Consider the following 16733-nt stretch of genomic DNA (forward strand, 5'->3'; position numbering starts at 1 on the left):
ATATCGTATTGTTGCAACAGTACAATCATTCTAAATGATGATGATAAATGGGCAATAGTACATGGGTCGCTCGGTACCCCCCCCCACACACACACACACACACACACTTTCTCTACCCTTCTCTCTCTCTCTCTGGTCTGTCGGTCTCCTTCCTCCAAATGGATTAAAACATTCCAGGAACCCTTATAACACCGATACATGGCGACAGTATAATGATAGTATGATTTGTGATTGGTGATGACATGGTAATAGTATAATTCTGTTTCACTGTTTGTCAGATGGAAAGTAAAAATGAAATTGAAACAGAGCATTGAAAAATTATAAAGAAATGGAAGATTAGTTTTCCATCGGTAATTCACTGCACTGTCTTGTGCTTGGTGTATCAAGAAAAATAAGAAAGACGACCAAACAAAATCCATTCGCGAACGATTTCAAGGTCCTTTAACAGAAGAACGAGAATAGTCTGGACTCTTACATGACGCACATTATACTTTCTATTTGTAGATTAAAACAGCACAATAATTTAGTATAATATCCTGTGGCACTAATAGATCAGCTTCATCCTTCGGTCTTCGGTCTCATTCTCCTGTTTCTAGTCGTGCTCCTGTATCATGTGGGGAAATTTCATGGTGTAAAATAAAATCACTAGTGTGAAATCTTAAAATTTCATAACTTTCAAAGATATACCATCAGCTCTGTCGTCATAGATATCATCAAAACTTCATTGTCATTATTTCCACCGACATTGCAATGAATGTACGTCTGTCACACGGAGGAAATGATATAGTCCTATATACACGGCGAAAATAGTATTGAATACCGGATTCCAAATTTGGAGGGTCACTCATTCAGTCAGGATGTACCTATCTTCGATTGACGAAATGACATTCAGCGATCACAATAGATGACCGCGGCCATCCCATTCTTCATTATGTTTGCAATACGCCGACATCGTTCTCATCAACCTCGTCGTTATATTAAACAGACTGTCCGCTATCAGCGCATAGCACCTCCTCCACATCTTACCACCGCAAACTTCTCGGCGCCTGATACAGTATGCAGTAGTCAGTACCATCTCGCCGGATTCGCCTTATATGGTTTGGGCCGGTGACATGCTCATCTAGGCCTACCATGTCGATTTGGGATAACTCGTCACATTTCATGTGAAGGAAGATGTATTATTGCAATTTAAGATAATCCCTTACGTATCTCAATTATATATCACACACGATTGCTACCGTGTTCATTATCTCTAAATATTACCACGATATTTGGCAGATTTATAATTAATTTATTCATCAATGACACATCCCTGAGTGTGTGTGGGTGTTACCTCCACCTAGAATGGACGAGTCCAGAGGACCAAAGTTTTTGTGACGCTCCTTGCCCCGTGCGCACCTTTCACTCCGTCACGGATCTCCGATTGGTAAGGCGCTCAGCTAGTTCGTTCTCCTGCTCGGAATAAAACAGCCCAAGAAACCAAAATGGTAAGTTTGCTCCACTGAGTTATTTAAAACCATTCTTTGTTCTTGCATGTTTTTAAGTTCCGTGTGCCCCTCTCTGTTATTTCCAAAGAGAAACTGGATGGATTTATGATGAATGGTTATACACGAACGTTTTTTGTCTGACTTTTTTTTTTTTTTTGGAGACAGCTGACAAAATTCACCAAAATTATTTTAGCCAAGCATGTTCTCTGATAGTTTCTCAAATGCGAATTCCTCAAATGTATGAATTATATTTCTCAAGACGGCAGAGCTACCACAAACGAAAACATTGATTCATGACGGTTTATTAGGTGATTATCACTCGAAGTAATCTAATGACTAATAATGATGGGAGAGACAACCATCAATATTTTAGCAGCATCTACATTCTTTGATACACCACTGAACTTGAGTATGTTAACAATTATTCGTCATACAATGCAAAACAAAATATTTCCATGATACTGAGTAGGCATACAGCTTTGATAATGCGCGTAATTCTACGTCAAATTCAAACCATTCTGACGTCATCTGCTTTTCACGCGATGGCCATTCTGCTTTGTGCCAAGGGTGTTGGTAGGAACCTATGTGGTGATTAAAGGCCTTATTCCAAATCCAGTAGAGCACCAGGCCCCTATATCTAGCGCTCCTGGCACAAACAGGATTTTATCTCTGTTACAGATATATCTAAATATTCGGTTCGGGTTTTTCTTTTTAACTAGTAATGTCACTTATATCGTGTATATCATATCAATATCAAATATGAATATCAATTGTGATTATCATGTCCTATTCTAGCCTGAATAACATTGCTGATTGTCATACAGAAAACAATAAACCAGAATGATGCATTAAAGTGTACTGAAAAGAAAATCTGTAAGAATGTGTGAATTTGTGATAAAGTATAGAACTTTTGATAATGGCAATCGTCAAATTTTAAATTTCTACACAACGTCTCAAACTTTACTCTCAAAATCTGGCAATGATATTCCATGAATACATACCTTTTGCTGAAAGACACTACGGATCAGTAGGAAATTATAGATATGTTCTTGACCGGAGACTAACCCATGTGCGCTGTGCGCTCACAATAGCCACATTCCATACTTCCATATTCAGGCACATCGAGTGTTGGAATGTGAGGTATGCGAGTCGCGCTGTACCAGACTTGTCACAGGCCTAGACTCCCCCGTGTCACTTTCATCTGCCGCTTGCCAATTAGTCACGATATGGAATATACATCTACATTGCATTTGGTGCCCATTAATGCCAAATGCTGCTCGAAAATGCATTCCAAGCCCTATTTTTGTGGCCGAAACCCCAGGTTTTGAAATACAATGTATTTAAAGTCAGCGCCAGAACGAAACTAGAGATATATTATTCACCTTCGTGCGACCGCAAATTTATACCGCGCTTTCTCAATTATGATATTCTCCTTTTTTTATCGTACTAATAGAAGTTTTTTTTTTTCCCCAACTAAACATAAATCCAGTCTCTAGAATTTTCAAGGGTATCCTGTTGCAATACTTTGCGTTAGATGGAAAAAGAAATAATAAGCATACCCTAATGGTAGCAGGCCACATTCAATGTTTTCAACCCTATCATATGACATTATTCGTGATGACGATAAAAATGAACTGGTGCCATCAGATATTCTTATTCAAGTCTTCTGCAACGTTTGAAACTGCCGTTCTGTTTTCATTCACTCTATTTAATTTCATCCCACATTAACCACGTAATGTGATTAATAATCAAATTCGCCTAAACGAAGCAATTACAATTACGATATATTCCTCTCTCTTTCTCTCGTTTTTCTCCCATTCTCTGTCTATTAACTATTGCTGTGTCACTGTGCGTGCGAGGGTGTATTTCTGCGTATTTTTCTTTGGATACTTAACCAGAACTCACACCACTCAATATTTTGTGTTTGATCATTCGGAAGTTGTTTTTTTTTTTTGTGTGTCCATATATATTTATAATCTAATATTGAGAAATTTGAAGACTGGCAAAGATTTTAGATTATACAACATGTTGTGCTTGAATCGTATAGCATTACAGAACTGATGTTTAACCTCTTTCGATATGATATACAACTTACTTACAATAAGGAATTCGTAGATTTTTTTTTTTTCGAGACGATTGTTTTCAATCTGACAGAGTTGTGATGCTCACATCAGTTGTTGTTTTTTTTAATGCCCTTGAAGAACTGAACACAGACTATTTGAGATGCAGGTTGAAAACACATTTCATGATCAAGTCATTTGTAACACATTAATTTCTATTTTCACTTCTTCACTAATGAATTTTGTGGAAGATCATTCTGTCATTGTTAGTCTGGTCGCAGACTGCTGTAATGAAGGACATTTCTTGATGAATTTATATCTACTCAAATGAAGTTATGTGTTCATTTCAATAACATACTGTTGAAAACGTAATCAGAACAGCAGATGTTGTATTCTACCCAATATTGATCACAAAATGATAGGAAAGAATGATTAAAAAGAATAAAACACATTTTGATCTCACATCTTCCTGATTTTTTTTCTGTTTACATAAGACAAGGACTAATCGATTGTTTTTCAAACAGTTGCAATTAAAGCAACTTGATCCAAGACTTCATTACTTTGAATAAAGGGCTAATCTGTTTATTTGACATAGTCTTGACTTCTTCTTCTTCCTTGATTATATATATATATATATATATATATATATATATATATATGGTTCCCTTCCTATGTACCACACCAGCGCCCTTTTTCATAAAACTGTTCGTATTAAGTTACTAACGACTTACGAGCGACTGGTGATCAGTTCTGGCGCTGAATTATTGAAATTCTGATAAGCATAGCACATCACATGCAACTGATCACCAGCCGCTCGTAAGTTGTTCGTAACTTTACGAACAGCTTTATGAAACACCCCCAGGTTTCATTACGATGTTGCTTTAATTTCCCTCATTATCAAAACACCCCCCCCTCCCTTGTTGTTCCCTGAAGTAGCTATGTTGACTGATGTTGGGCTGCTCCCATATAGAGCTGTATTTCCTATCTTGATAATGACAAATTTTATTGCTTTGTTAACATGGTTTCTGGAGTTACTGTACCGTTTGACTGGTACATAACAATTCACGTGAGCGTTCATTTAACGCTACAGTATGTCATTTGGTCTGTATAGGCCACAGGTTAGAGTGTACAACTTAAAGGGACTTCTCCGCGCGCTTGTCACTGAATCTTACACCACACTCATCCTTGGGCGAGTCCATTATTTTGGTCTTCTTGCTTTTGTCTTTGTCTTCTTCTTCTTCTTTGTTAGTTAATACCGCATTACACACTCATTCTCTATATGCGTGTCCATCTACCAATTACCTGAATTAGTCTTGAAAGGTTATCGTAACGCAATTATAGAGCACGCAAGCTTGTTAGTCTTGTTTGATTAATCTTTTGATAATGGTTTTTCATCCCTCCCCTTTTTTGAAGTACCTCAACAAATCTTCGACACGTCATGGATTGTCTCTTTTCCTGTTTTTCTCGTGTTCCTGACAACATTGCCAAGACTTTTCTCAAATATTGACCAGCATGCATGCCGTGCGTGTGCGTGTGATCAGCCTCTTTGCGTAAACAAAGGGGGTTACTCGAAATAAAGAATAAAAAAAAGAAAGAAAGAAAAGAACCACGTAGAAGCATGATGGAAACATTGTATTTGTAAGCATTACTAACTTCAAAATGAAAGACTCCAAATCAAGTGTGATCTAAATCAGAACTAATACTTACACAGCAATTTGTCTAGTTCTCCTGCCATAGTGCATGTATTTGATTAAGAAACGCAATTTTCAAGCACAATACAGTCCAGATTTTCGAACAACGGTTTAAGAGAATTTTAACGTATAATGCAGACTGATGTGATTTAGTTTTAGTTTTATTTTTTTTCCACCTGAGTGTAACTGTGCTTAGTGAGCGTTACAATGATGTTGAAATTAATTAAAATACTAAAGCACAGAAAACATTTTATTTCATTTCATTTTGTGATTTTTGCAACTTTTTGAAGAACAAAATCATATAACATTTTGAAATTTAAATAAACACATTTATGATGAAAAAATATAAATTTTGATTTCGTGATACAAATCATGATGTAATACAGGCATACAGGGTTATTTATGTAGACTTATACAGGTGTATAATATTTTAATGCGCAATGTAAATATTGTATTTTCTATTACGGAATGTACGGCAAGGAATTACAAGCTTTTCTTAATGAAGCTCGGCGTGCGATATCTTTTTTTTTTTCTTTAATTCACGTTCCATATTCCAAAATCTTGGTCAAAATGATATTGACGCATGTTAGCAGTATCACGAAACTGACAGAACGTTCCCTTAAACAGGTTACCTGGATTGTGTGCTCTAGATTAATTTGGGGATAAAATAATTATCTTTCAGTGGCAGAGATAGGAATTTTGTATGCAGAGCCAAACCATGATGAGTTTGTGAAGTGATAGTCGGCAACTTTTCGCCGAGTCTGTTGTGAAACCATTTTCATTGATTAAATCTTCGTTCAAGAACATTTCGCCTGACAAATACCACAGCATCCGTCGACCTTCAATACGTCCATGCATGGTGACATGCTTCATATCATACATGTAATATGCATGTTATAGTATCTTGTGCGCACTTTCCCTGATGACTACCACATGTGATATAGAGAGAAAGAGAGAGGGTAACTGTGGCAACTTATGATATCCTATACTACCATAACTATGGTCACAACTACAAAAAGGCCACATCTGTAGGCAAACATAGTCAATATTCATTTTCCACACACAAATCATTCTGAGAAAACAATGACACAAGTTGACCATCAAAATCTGCTTAAGGCTCAATTTATGCGACATAAAATGGATCACTCAGAAAATCACACGCGCTTTCCCAAATGTTACTGATTGGCTACTAGTAGTTGCCACTTGGTTCTTTGGCTTTTGATTCTGGCAATAGTTATCAATTGTTCATTTGTAAACACTCTATACGATGGCTAATTTTTCTATGTTTCTGTTCCCCCACAGGCAAGCAAAAAGAAGGGAGGATCCAAGACCAAGAAGCGCGCCCAGCGTGCCACCTCAAACGTGTTCGCCATGTTTGACCAATCTCAGATCCAGGAATTCAAAGAGGTAATAATCAATAGTTTATTTACAGCTGTTAGCTTGCTTGGCGCAATAAGTGGACAAATTTATCAGCCGTTATCTTGTAACGGAACAAATGTTGATATATTATGTGCTAAGTCTCGAAGGGAAATGAAATTAGTTTTGACGCTGTACCGTAGATTTATTTTTCACGACGATAATAGCAATAGCTATGGAATTTCAAAAACAGTAGGCCTAATAGACTGTTTGTGGTTATAAAAAAGTCACAATTCTTTCCTGGTCAATATTGCCATCAGAGAAGATGAAAACACCCCGAACCCCATTCATCCCCCCTAAAAATGTCCGATACCAAACAACAGTCCAATAGCTATTCATATGCGTGGTTTTAGTAAGATCACACTTCAAACTTTTAAGCGGTTTGACTTATAATCGATATTTTGTGTTCAGTGTACTTTTTGTGAAAGATGTAACATCAGTCAAACATTAATGTTTTTAGTACACGAGTACAAAGCGAGGTGGAATATATTCGACTCTGATAAAGTGCAATGCACCTCAATACATCACGAATTTATCTCATTAGCATCGCGCCGTTGTCCTTATACATTCTGAATCCATTCTCAACCTCTCACACTCGGCAGGCTTTCACGCTGATCGATCAGAACCGTGACGGTTTCATCGATAAGGAAGATCTGCACGACATGTTGGCTTCCATGGGTAAGTTCTAAAGTCAATCTGGCCCTACCCCCTTCCCTACTTAACACCTCTTCTTTCTTAATGCAACACAAATAAAAAAAAAAAACATAAAATAAGAAACCCCAGGGAATTATAAACAAACAGAAATGAATGCATGTAAAGTTTGCTGTTGCCACAAACTTCATGTTCGCAAAATAACGTTCGTTCAGATTTGAGATGACACCACTTTCAAATTTTACGCACAAAAAGTCAAATAAGGACACGCTACAGCCCCATGGTTGATACCACTCTAGAGTTACATATCATATTTTATTCCAATTTACCAGTCAGTATATGTGTAACGATGTGTCTGTATACTACTCCACTAATCACGTTTCCATTCTTCATGTCATGCAATGATGATGATGTAGATTGTGATGACGATGATAGGAACAATACTGAGTGACGATAACGATTAAAAAAAAAATAATAATAATATTAACCACTCCTATACCCACATGCGCTCATCTGATGACTAGGTTTGCAAAATCATTATTACTTATAATACGTGCAGTTTTCTTAAGGTGCAGTTCCGCAATATTATACAGCTTATTAAACAGAATAAAATCACACAAGAACAGAAGAAGTTTCATCATAATTCTATATGAGATAAGAAAATCATGAGATTTTCAAACTGTACTCGTTTTCCCTGAATAATGACATTAGTAACAACTACACAGACAGATTAGAAGAGGCGGTGATGTCATATTCTCCAAACCTGTCCTCTTGTTTGCATGCAAAAAAAAATAAATAAATAAATGAGAAACCATGCTTTTAGTCGATTATTCGATTATGTAGTCTTGTACAACCCTTACACCTAAATATTATTGTTTCTTGGTTATTTCTTGACTACGATGTTACTTTTGATGCGAAGGATGTACGATTATTTTATTTTTACCTTATTTCATTACTTTCACGTCAAAAACAGAAGAAAATTTGTGAATATCTTTATTTTATTCAAGTCAGTTTGATGAACCCATTTGAACGTTGTGTCGATTTGCACTTATGATGATGACTACTACAATACTTGCCTTCTTCGTTGCTATAGGTAAGAACCCCGGCGACAAAGAGCTGGATGAGATGATGGCTGATGCTCCAGGTCCAATCAACTTCACCATGTTCCTCACATTATTTGGTGAAAGGTTAAACGGTGAGTCGCGGAAACCGTCAGGGTACTTTATGTACATGTATTCCTTATTTCCTTGAATTCATGTGTACCTGATCAAACAACAGATCTGAACCATTAATAAGCCAGTTCGGGGTTAGCTCATGGGCACATCGGTACAAATGACCTTTCTTCTTTCTCAGTTGATTAGGCACTCCACGAGTTTTCAAGCGAGAGAAGGTATTTTAGCTTACCCCACGCAACAATTTATGGAATTCATCAGTCATGTTCAAACAAAGAATGAACTTGCGTAGACCAGGTGACCAGAATGATCCATCAATTAGCACTTTGGAAAGCATCCATTTCATTATTTTGCATTGAATGCATCAACAATCTTTTTCTATTGATATTGTCAAATACCACTTTTGCTGACAGGTGGATGTGCTGGCAAGCACCACTCATAATGATCACTTGAATAATCATTAGATCACAGATGCTTATCTCAGTGAATAAAAAACCAACATGCTCTGCGGGTACAGATGACCTTTTTCTGCTCATGCTCAAAGTGGAACCCCGAACTGGCTTATTTGGGAGCGTTTAATTCGAGCTATAGGTCGACTTTGGTTGACCCTTTCTGTGTTAGGGTTTTTGGACGATGTGTACAATACTAGAGAATTTTATGAATCAATCCGTAGTTAAAACACAAGAAGGGTTAAATGAAGGGTTAAACGAACATTTTAACTATTTCCTGCATGAGGGATTTTCAATTTTACTTAATTCCCTCAATAACCGGGAAGGTTTGCCATATAAAGGATTGTGCAGTCCAGATAATTCATGTAAGGCGTGATGGAACGGTGTACGTCTGGAAGTCAACAAGTGTTACTACCGCATGATAGGGGATCTCAAAATATGTGAAATTGCCGAGTTTTGCTGGTTAATGCTCATTTATATACCACCTACACCAAAATATGATAAATCACAAAACTTTGATTCGGGGCAAAGGGATGACTTTCGGGCTCACGATTATGTAATACAGTAAATGTGTACATGCAGAAAAGTTATCATCTTTTGTTATTATCAATCTTGTGCAGGTACGGATCCGGAAGAAACTATATTAAATGCGTTCAAGTTGTTCGACGAAGAACAGACAGGAGTCCTACACGAAGACTAGTAAGTACAATGTTTATTTATTTATTTACTATTATCATAGATATACGCACAGCTTGTATAACCCTAGAATGTTTCCAGTACTTTTCATACTGTTTTGTGTTTTCGCTCACTGGGCGACATTCGATGTACATGTAAATAGAGTTCATGACAGGCGTTTGTTTCTGGACATACATGTACTAGGTTCTACTTGCCTTATTACGTCACAGTTAAGTCAGTCATACTGCAAAGGACTACAACGTAATTATGTTCTTCAACGTCATAGAATATCCCTTAAGATATCTTCCCTGAAAGTCATTAAACGTCATTAAAATGTACGTAATGGCCGTACTTGTTGCAAAATATTGAAGTGTATTTGATTACAGTACGTTTTTGCTACTGGTATATTGAATGGAAAAGTCTAACATCGGTACAGCATTCATAACTCAAGTGCAATCGGCCATTAACGCCTATACTACAAACACGTACATGTATAAAAACAAGCACAGAGACAATCAGGCAAATACATACTCTAATTCCTGTGTCCACATTATCTGTTTCTCTCCATGATAGCTCCTATAACTTCCACAAACCTCCTAACCGCACACATATTGTTTCTTCGTGTGTTTGTGTCTGCTCCAGTCTGAAAGACATCCTGATGTCGATGGGAGACCACTTCACGCTGGAAGAGGTCGAGCTGGCCTACAAAGGCGCCCCCATCGACGACGAGGGCAACCTCAACTACGGCGCCTTCGTCCGAATCATCAAGCACGGTACCAAGGACGAGGATCTGGTCAAGGGAGGCAGCTAAATGCGTCGCTCGTCGCCGATCGGGGAACTACCACTCTCTCCCCACGCAGCAGCCGACGTTTGATCCAACCTACCAAGCAACCCGTCAACCCACCTGTCGAACGCTGGTGCCCAATGCTCTTGGAGTTTTCCAATGCATCCGGGACACTTTTGTGGAGGTTCAGGACTGACTAGTTATCTCCTCTTTGTCTTCAATTTCTGATGATCGAGAGAGATAGGAGAAGAGACCGTATGGGAAAACAGAAATAGTTATTCCATTTCGTGTATGAGTAAGAAAGTCATACAACTTTATGGAATCTTATTAATAATCATAGTGACACAAAAATGGCATCATATCAGCTTGCTATGAAAAGAAATTCAAACCGCATTTACAAAGTCAATCAGAAGCTGATCGTTTTCCATTGTATACATGCCTTCTGTAGTATTCGGTTGGATCAACGATGGTTATGCTGCGTGAGGATTGAGTGAGTTGGGAGAGGTGGATTTTATGTGAAGGGGGTTCTGTTCTTTGCAAAAAATTTCGCTGCGTTTTCGATGCACGTTCATCTAGCTTCATCAACCATTTCACTTGCTGAATTAACCACGACAGCACGTGGTCAAGAGGCCAAGTCCACTGTTCCACGCTATTTAAATGTGGAAGCAACTGTGAATGACTGGAAATCGGTCTGACGTGTACCTTATAGCTTGTCACGTCAAGAGTAGTTGGTGATATCAGTCATTGGATTAAAGATATCGAGAAACGAGCGCTGCTGGTACAAAGTGTTGCAGGTACAAAATGGACGATTGTTACACCACACCAGATTATAACACTGGTGGTTTGGTTTTTCCAGCTTATACTTGGTTCAAAAGCATGAATCCTCTTTGAAAGTCATTGATTAGAATGAAAGCTTGCGTGCAGTTTAAGCAACACATGATTTTATACTTTGTTTCTTTGCCAACTATCAAAAAAGAACATTTTCTTTCTAGCTACATCGCCAGTGCGAATGCCTATTTGAGTTTGAATGAACGATGAGAATGCTTCCATCATTGTTTACTGGTAGGATACTTAGCATGAACAAAAACAGGTCAATAGTAACATTATCTATCATTTTAGTTATTCATTTCTTTCTAAATGGAGCACGCCATTATGATTTTATATCTATTCAGATTTAAATATTTAAATATGTTAATTACAACTACTCTTTCCTGCGAAAACAACAGGCCAATCGGGTTCTTTACGTGAACGTGAAAGATGGTGATGTTATATTGTACTATGTCTAGTGGGTGCGTTGGATAGTTGGTGTGTGAGGTGGAATTTTTTTCTATTCTATGATTATTTATGGCAGTTTTCTTTAGTGGGACGTATATTTTGTAAATGTCATTATGGTTTATGTATAAATGTTAACAAAATTATTGTACATTTCATTCAAATAAAAATGAAGTTAAAACGTCAGATCCAACATTATTCTCAAAGACACATTCGCTCAACGACTCCTGTGGTCAATACTGTCTAGCAGACGGCAAACACTGATCTAGAATACCTCACAGCAAGCAAGTGCCTTTCCTTCAAGCACACAACATTTGAATAATAAATACGTTGGATGAAGTTTTCATGCCAATGTATCTCGTATGTTTTTTGTTGTGTAATTGTCTTTAATTTCCGTTGCATATATACAATATATCACATGAAATATGAAAATTTGATGGTGTTGGTAGATGTTTGGAGATTAGGCAATTTCGCCGACGACGCAGATATCCCAGCTCAAAGTAATGCTTTTGTACGTAATTTGTAATTTAAAGAGGTTCGCATCATTCTTTTATCATCCTTTACCGTATATTGCTTATCTATCAAAAACATATCTAAATCGTGACAAATTTGGCAATTTTTTTCTTTGTCATTTGCTGCCGTGATGACGGTTTTGACTCACATTATCGTTACCTCGTAGCAATCAGCAGGTAGTAAAACGTAGATCATTTCATTTCGGCATTCCTCTTAATCTCCTATAATTCAAAACGAAGAACATTCTTTAAAAAAAAATGATGTGTGCTTTGTCAATACGCGTAACCATTCTTCACACATAAAAAGGACAGAAACGCAGACAAAACAAAAACAAAAACGAACAACAACTTCGAACTCTCGTCGACATGCCTTGCACGGATCGAGACGTTATCATTGTCTTATGAGAAGAAAAAAAAAATCTGTCGGTTTGATCTATGTCTGTATCATTTATTCATTCATTTTTTCTCTCGTCTCTAGATTTCGCACTGAAATCCCTCCTACTGTTGCTAATTCTTTTATAGACTTTGTGCAATCGGCAGAGAAGGTATCTATCGTATACCGGACTCCCAAACACTAAGCATAGCACACAGGCCGGAAATGCAATGTAAAGTGAAAAAAGCGTTGGTAGCTGATAGATTTGTTTGTTTTTCGAATTTTATTTCTTGGTGTGCACGTGTGTTTGTGTGTCGAAAGTCACACCATTTTATTATTTTTTTTTCTGTTATTCATCGTTTATTGCCTTCATCGTTTTCATTGTGACTCTTATGCATTCATTGTTGCTCAACCAAAAAGGAAACTACCTTTTGAATAAAGGATCAAAAAAAAAAATAATAAAAGTGTAACCAAGTTTTGAAGTGCAGACGAGTTGCCTAATGGTCTGTTGTGTTTTCCCAACAATTCTATGTCAATAAGTGCATCAAAAAGAAAAAAGACAAAGAACCTTATTTTGATACACATAGAACAAAGCTTGCTGAAGTTTCATGGAATGAATTCCCCGAAGTCTTATGATTATGGAATTCTAAATTACCGTTACAGAACCAATAATTAGGGAATTATAACTCCTTGCAATGACCGAATGTGGGTAGATGTTCAAAAGGACATCGTAAATCCAACTTCACGCCAAGTTACTCAAAGGTGGTATCCTATTTGGAGACATAATAACCTACGTACATGCCGAACAATGGGTCACACACAATATGTCAAGATAATACAACAATGGGCGGAACAGAACACTACACAGCGATTTCTGTAATGAATTTAGAAAGTGAATTATGCCATGGAAAATATACTTGGTCATGCTCACTGTGAGCATCATTATTTGGTGACTACATCTTCATGAAGTTTGCGTGATTGCCCATTGAACGTATTATGTGTGCATGCAACAGAGTGGGCAATCTTGCAATGTGCGTGTTTGTCGCCGTGTGTTCGCTTGGACGTGAAAGTGTGGGTAATGTTCGTAAGTATGAAGTAAGGTTCGTTACTCCGAACGTTCGTTATTCCGAAATAAGCAAAGTCAGTGTACCTAGCAGTTCGTTAATCCGAAAATGAAGAAGGGTTCGTTCATCCGAATATTTGTGGCGTTATTCCGAAGGTTCGTTTTTTTTTTTTTAATTCCGAAAATGAAATAAGTATACGGTTCGTTAATACGATAATTATGACAAGAAGGCGCTTACCAAAGAACCTCCGGAATTACTTATTATTTTGACAAAACTTTGGAGTAAGACATCTCTCTCTTTTTTTTCTCTCTCTCTCTTGTTTTAATTCCGGATTAACGAACATTCGGAGTAACGAACTGTAACCTAACGTGTACATGTTCGTGGGTTTGTGCATGTCTCTGTGTTTGTATGTGTGTGCATCTGTGAGTGTATGTCTGTGTGTGTGTATGTCTGCCTGTCTGTCTGTGTATACTTTGTTTGTGTGTTAGTCTCATACTATGTGACAAGCGCATGCGAGATGCGAAAAAAAAGCATAAACGAGCTTGGGTGATTTGATATTTAATTAAAATGGGCAATTTCAAAATGTTAATGTAAATCCACTTACAGGCAAAACAACAAGAACACAAACGAAAAGAGTGTACAATAAAGCTCTTTCGCATACTGCACATTGTATTATCTTACGCGAGATTTTGATACAGTCATAAGCGTCACCACCTTATACAAAATATCGATATTATGCATCGATTCGATTAAAGATGTGCTAAAATTATTACTGCATGGGATGAAGTTCTATTTGATGTCAAACAAAATGCTGAAATAGAAAATGAAAGATTAGTCACTTTCAAAGAGAAAAACCACATCAAACCAGACGAAATGTTTTGTACCACAACCCACACACGTTATCCGGTAGACGTATATTATTCTCTTCTTCAAGAGGCAGAAATGAGTGATTCGAGGTGTCGTAGAAAACTGATATCTTAATGATTTCATTTATTGTTTAAAAACGTTAGCAAGTCTTCAAAACTCAAATAGTGCATAATCTTCATGCACACTGCCCTCCTAATCAAAAGACTACCTCTGTTATCAACATATTTACGACGTTATCAACGAGGCTAAATGTGCCATCATCGCTTGCTTCGATTCCCTCGTCATTGACGGCAGTATCGCCCTCCGAAAGAGAAAGGTCTGTATGAGGCGGTGTCATCGGCAGCGTCGAGAGAAAAATCAGTTAATTCCGATACTGTTTTAAGGTATTGTCATCGTCATCGCTGTCGAAGTCCTCGTCATCTGACGACGTGCGTATAGGAGTTTCCCATTCAAACTTTTCAAAAAGAGTCATAAATATAGGACTTTGCACCATCTCATTATAGCTCAGACTATCGATACTCCATACACGGGGAAACGTCGATAGACGAAACGTCGTTGATAGAACCCCTACGGAATGTTGCACAACTTCCATCACATCTTGGCGAGAAGCACGATTATATCGTATACTGGTAATGTCAAACAAATTCAAACAAAACTCTTTTGCTTTAACTTACCGCAGCAACTGTTGATAAATCTTTTAACTGATGTTGATTACTATTAAACGTTTCCCCCAAAGTAAACTCCAATCTTTCAAGACGCCTGATGTGTCAAAGTGGCTTTGAAAAAAGACCTTCCACTTAACCTATTAAAGGGGGCCCAAACCCCGAGAGCAATGTGGATTAAGTGAAAGCAGCAACATTAGTAGAACACATCAGTGAAAGTTTGAGGAAAATGGGACAATCGATGTAAAAGTTATGACTTTTTACAGTTTTGGTGTTGGAACCGCTGGATGAAGAGACTAACTAGAGGTTATGACGTATGAGTGGACAACAATATAAAGAAAATATAGAGAAAATTCCACAAAATTCATTTTTCATGAAAATTACAAATTCCATCAACTTGATACCGACATGTTATTGGTAGCAGTTATTCCCCCTGCTTTCTGAAAGCGACTAGTCAAGTGCTTTTTGAAAAGTGAATTTTTGTGGAATTTTCTTTATATTTTCTTCATAATTATTGTTGTCCGCTCATACATCATATCCTCCAGTAGTCTCCTCATCCAGCGGTTCCAACACCAAAACTTTAAAAATTCATAACTTTTGCATCGATTGTCGGATTTTCCTCAAACTTTCACTGATGTGTTCTGCTAATGTTGCTGCTTTTACTCAATCCACATTGCTCTTTGGGTTTGGGTTCCCTTTAACTTACCGAAAGGGGACAAGTCATTACATTAAAATCGGAAAATGAAATAAGATTCTTCAGTCCGAAAATTAGAGGAGGTGCGAACTAACGAACCTTATTTCGTTATCAGAATAACGAACCCTTTTTTATTTTTATTTTTTTCGGATTAACGAAATAAGGAACCGTATTCCATTTTGAATCTTCAGAATAATGAGCCTTATCTCATTTTCGGATTAATAAACCTTCGCAATAACGAACCTTCGGAATAATGAATCTTACTACAAATTTGAATTAACGAACCTTCGATATAAGGATCCTTATTTCATTTTCTGATCAACAAACATTCGGAATAATGTACCTTATCTCATTTTCGGTTAAACGAATTTTCGGATTCGAAATTACCTATTACGAACCTTCGGAATAGCGGACTGTAACGAGTTTGAAGAAGTATAGTGATTCAAACCTGGCGAAAAGGAAATAAAAGTAAACAAACAAACAACCTCCCCCCCCCCCCCCCAAAAAAAAAAAGAGAAACAGAAATATACCGATTAAATATTCACATTGCTTATTATTGATACCCCACCCCATCAAGTAAAAAGCCATTTCATCATCCTGCCCTGCACCTTTACTGTTAAACAGGTGCATAGAATTAAAGATATGTTTGTAAACCTCTCATAGACTTGCAACTTAGTAGCAGCATTTTGAATCTGTTGTTCGCACACACCATGAGGTATACAGAGTCCTACACCCGATCCCACGTTATAATAGTATCTAAAGAGTTCAAGGAGATGGATTAACGTTTTCTCGGAAAACGCGTGACGTCATTATATTTTTGCGAAATGTCGCAGCTGTTAGACTGCTCTATTGTTTGTCTTGTTACGCATTAATATTATGCCCGTGCAGATAATCAGTGGCATGC

General features: G+C 37.3%; 1 protein-coding gene across 1 annotated transcript; it reads left to right on the top strand.

Moving 5' to 3' along the window:
* The first annotated feature begins 1411 nt into the window (after positions 1-1411).
* On the top strand, positions 1412-13024 carry LOC140242060 (myosin regulatory light chain 12B-like). The gene is made up of 6 exons (XM_072321818.1): positions 1412-1487; positions 6541-6645; positions 7257-7332; positions 8399-8500; positions 9547-9625; positions 10244-13024. The coding sequence occupies exons 1-6, from the start codon at positions 1485-1487 to the stop codon at positions 10410-10412; spliced, it is 534 nt and encodes a 177-aa protein (XP_072177919.1). The 5' UTR covers positions 1412-1484; the 3' UTR covers positions 10413-13024.
* The last annotated feature ends 3709 nt before the right edge of the window (positions 13025-16733 follow it).

This window comes from Diadema setosum, chromosome 18 (genome assembly GCF_964275005.1).
Source record: "Diadema setosum chromosome 18, eeDiaSeto1, whole genome shotgun sequence".
NCBI classification, from domain to species: domain Eukaryota; kingdom Metazoa; phylum Echinodermata; class Echinoidea; order Diadematoida; family Diadematidae; genus Diadema; species Diadema setosum.

What these genes read in the sequence shown, in the direction of transcription:
- LOC140242060 (XM_072321818.1), top strand. An exon ending in AGATCCAGGAATTCAAAGAG is followed by an intron (nt 6,646 to 7,256) that starts GTAATAATCAAT and finishes CACACTCGGCAG; the next exon opens with GCTTTCACGCTGATCGATCA. An exon ending in GGAGTCCTACACGAAGACTA is followed by an intron (nt 9,626 to 10,243) that starts GTAAGTACAATG and finishes TGTCTGCTCCAG; the next exon opens with TCTGAAAGACATCCTGATGT.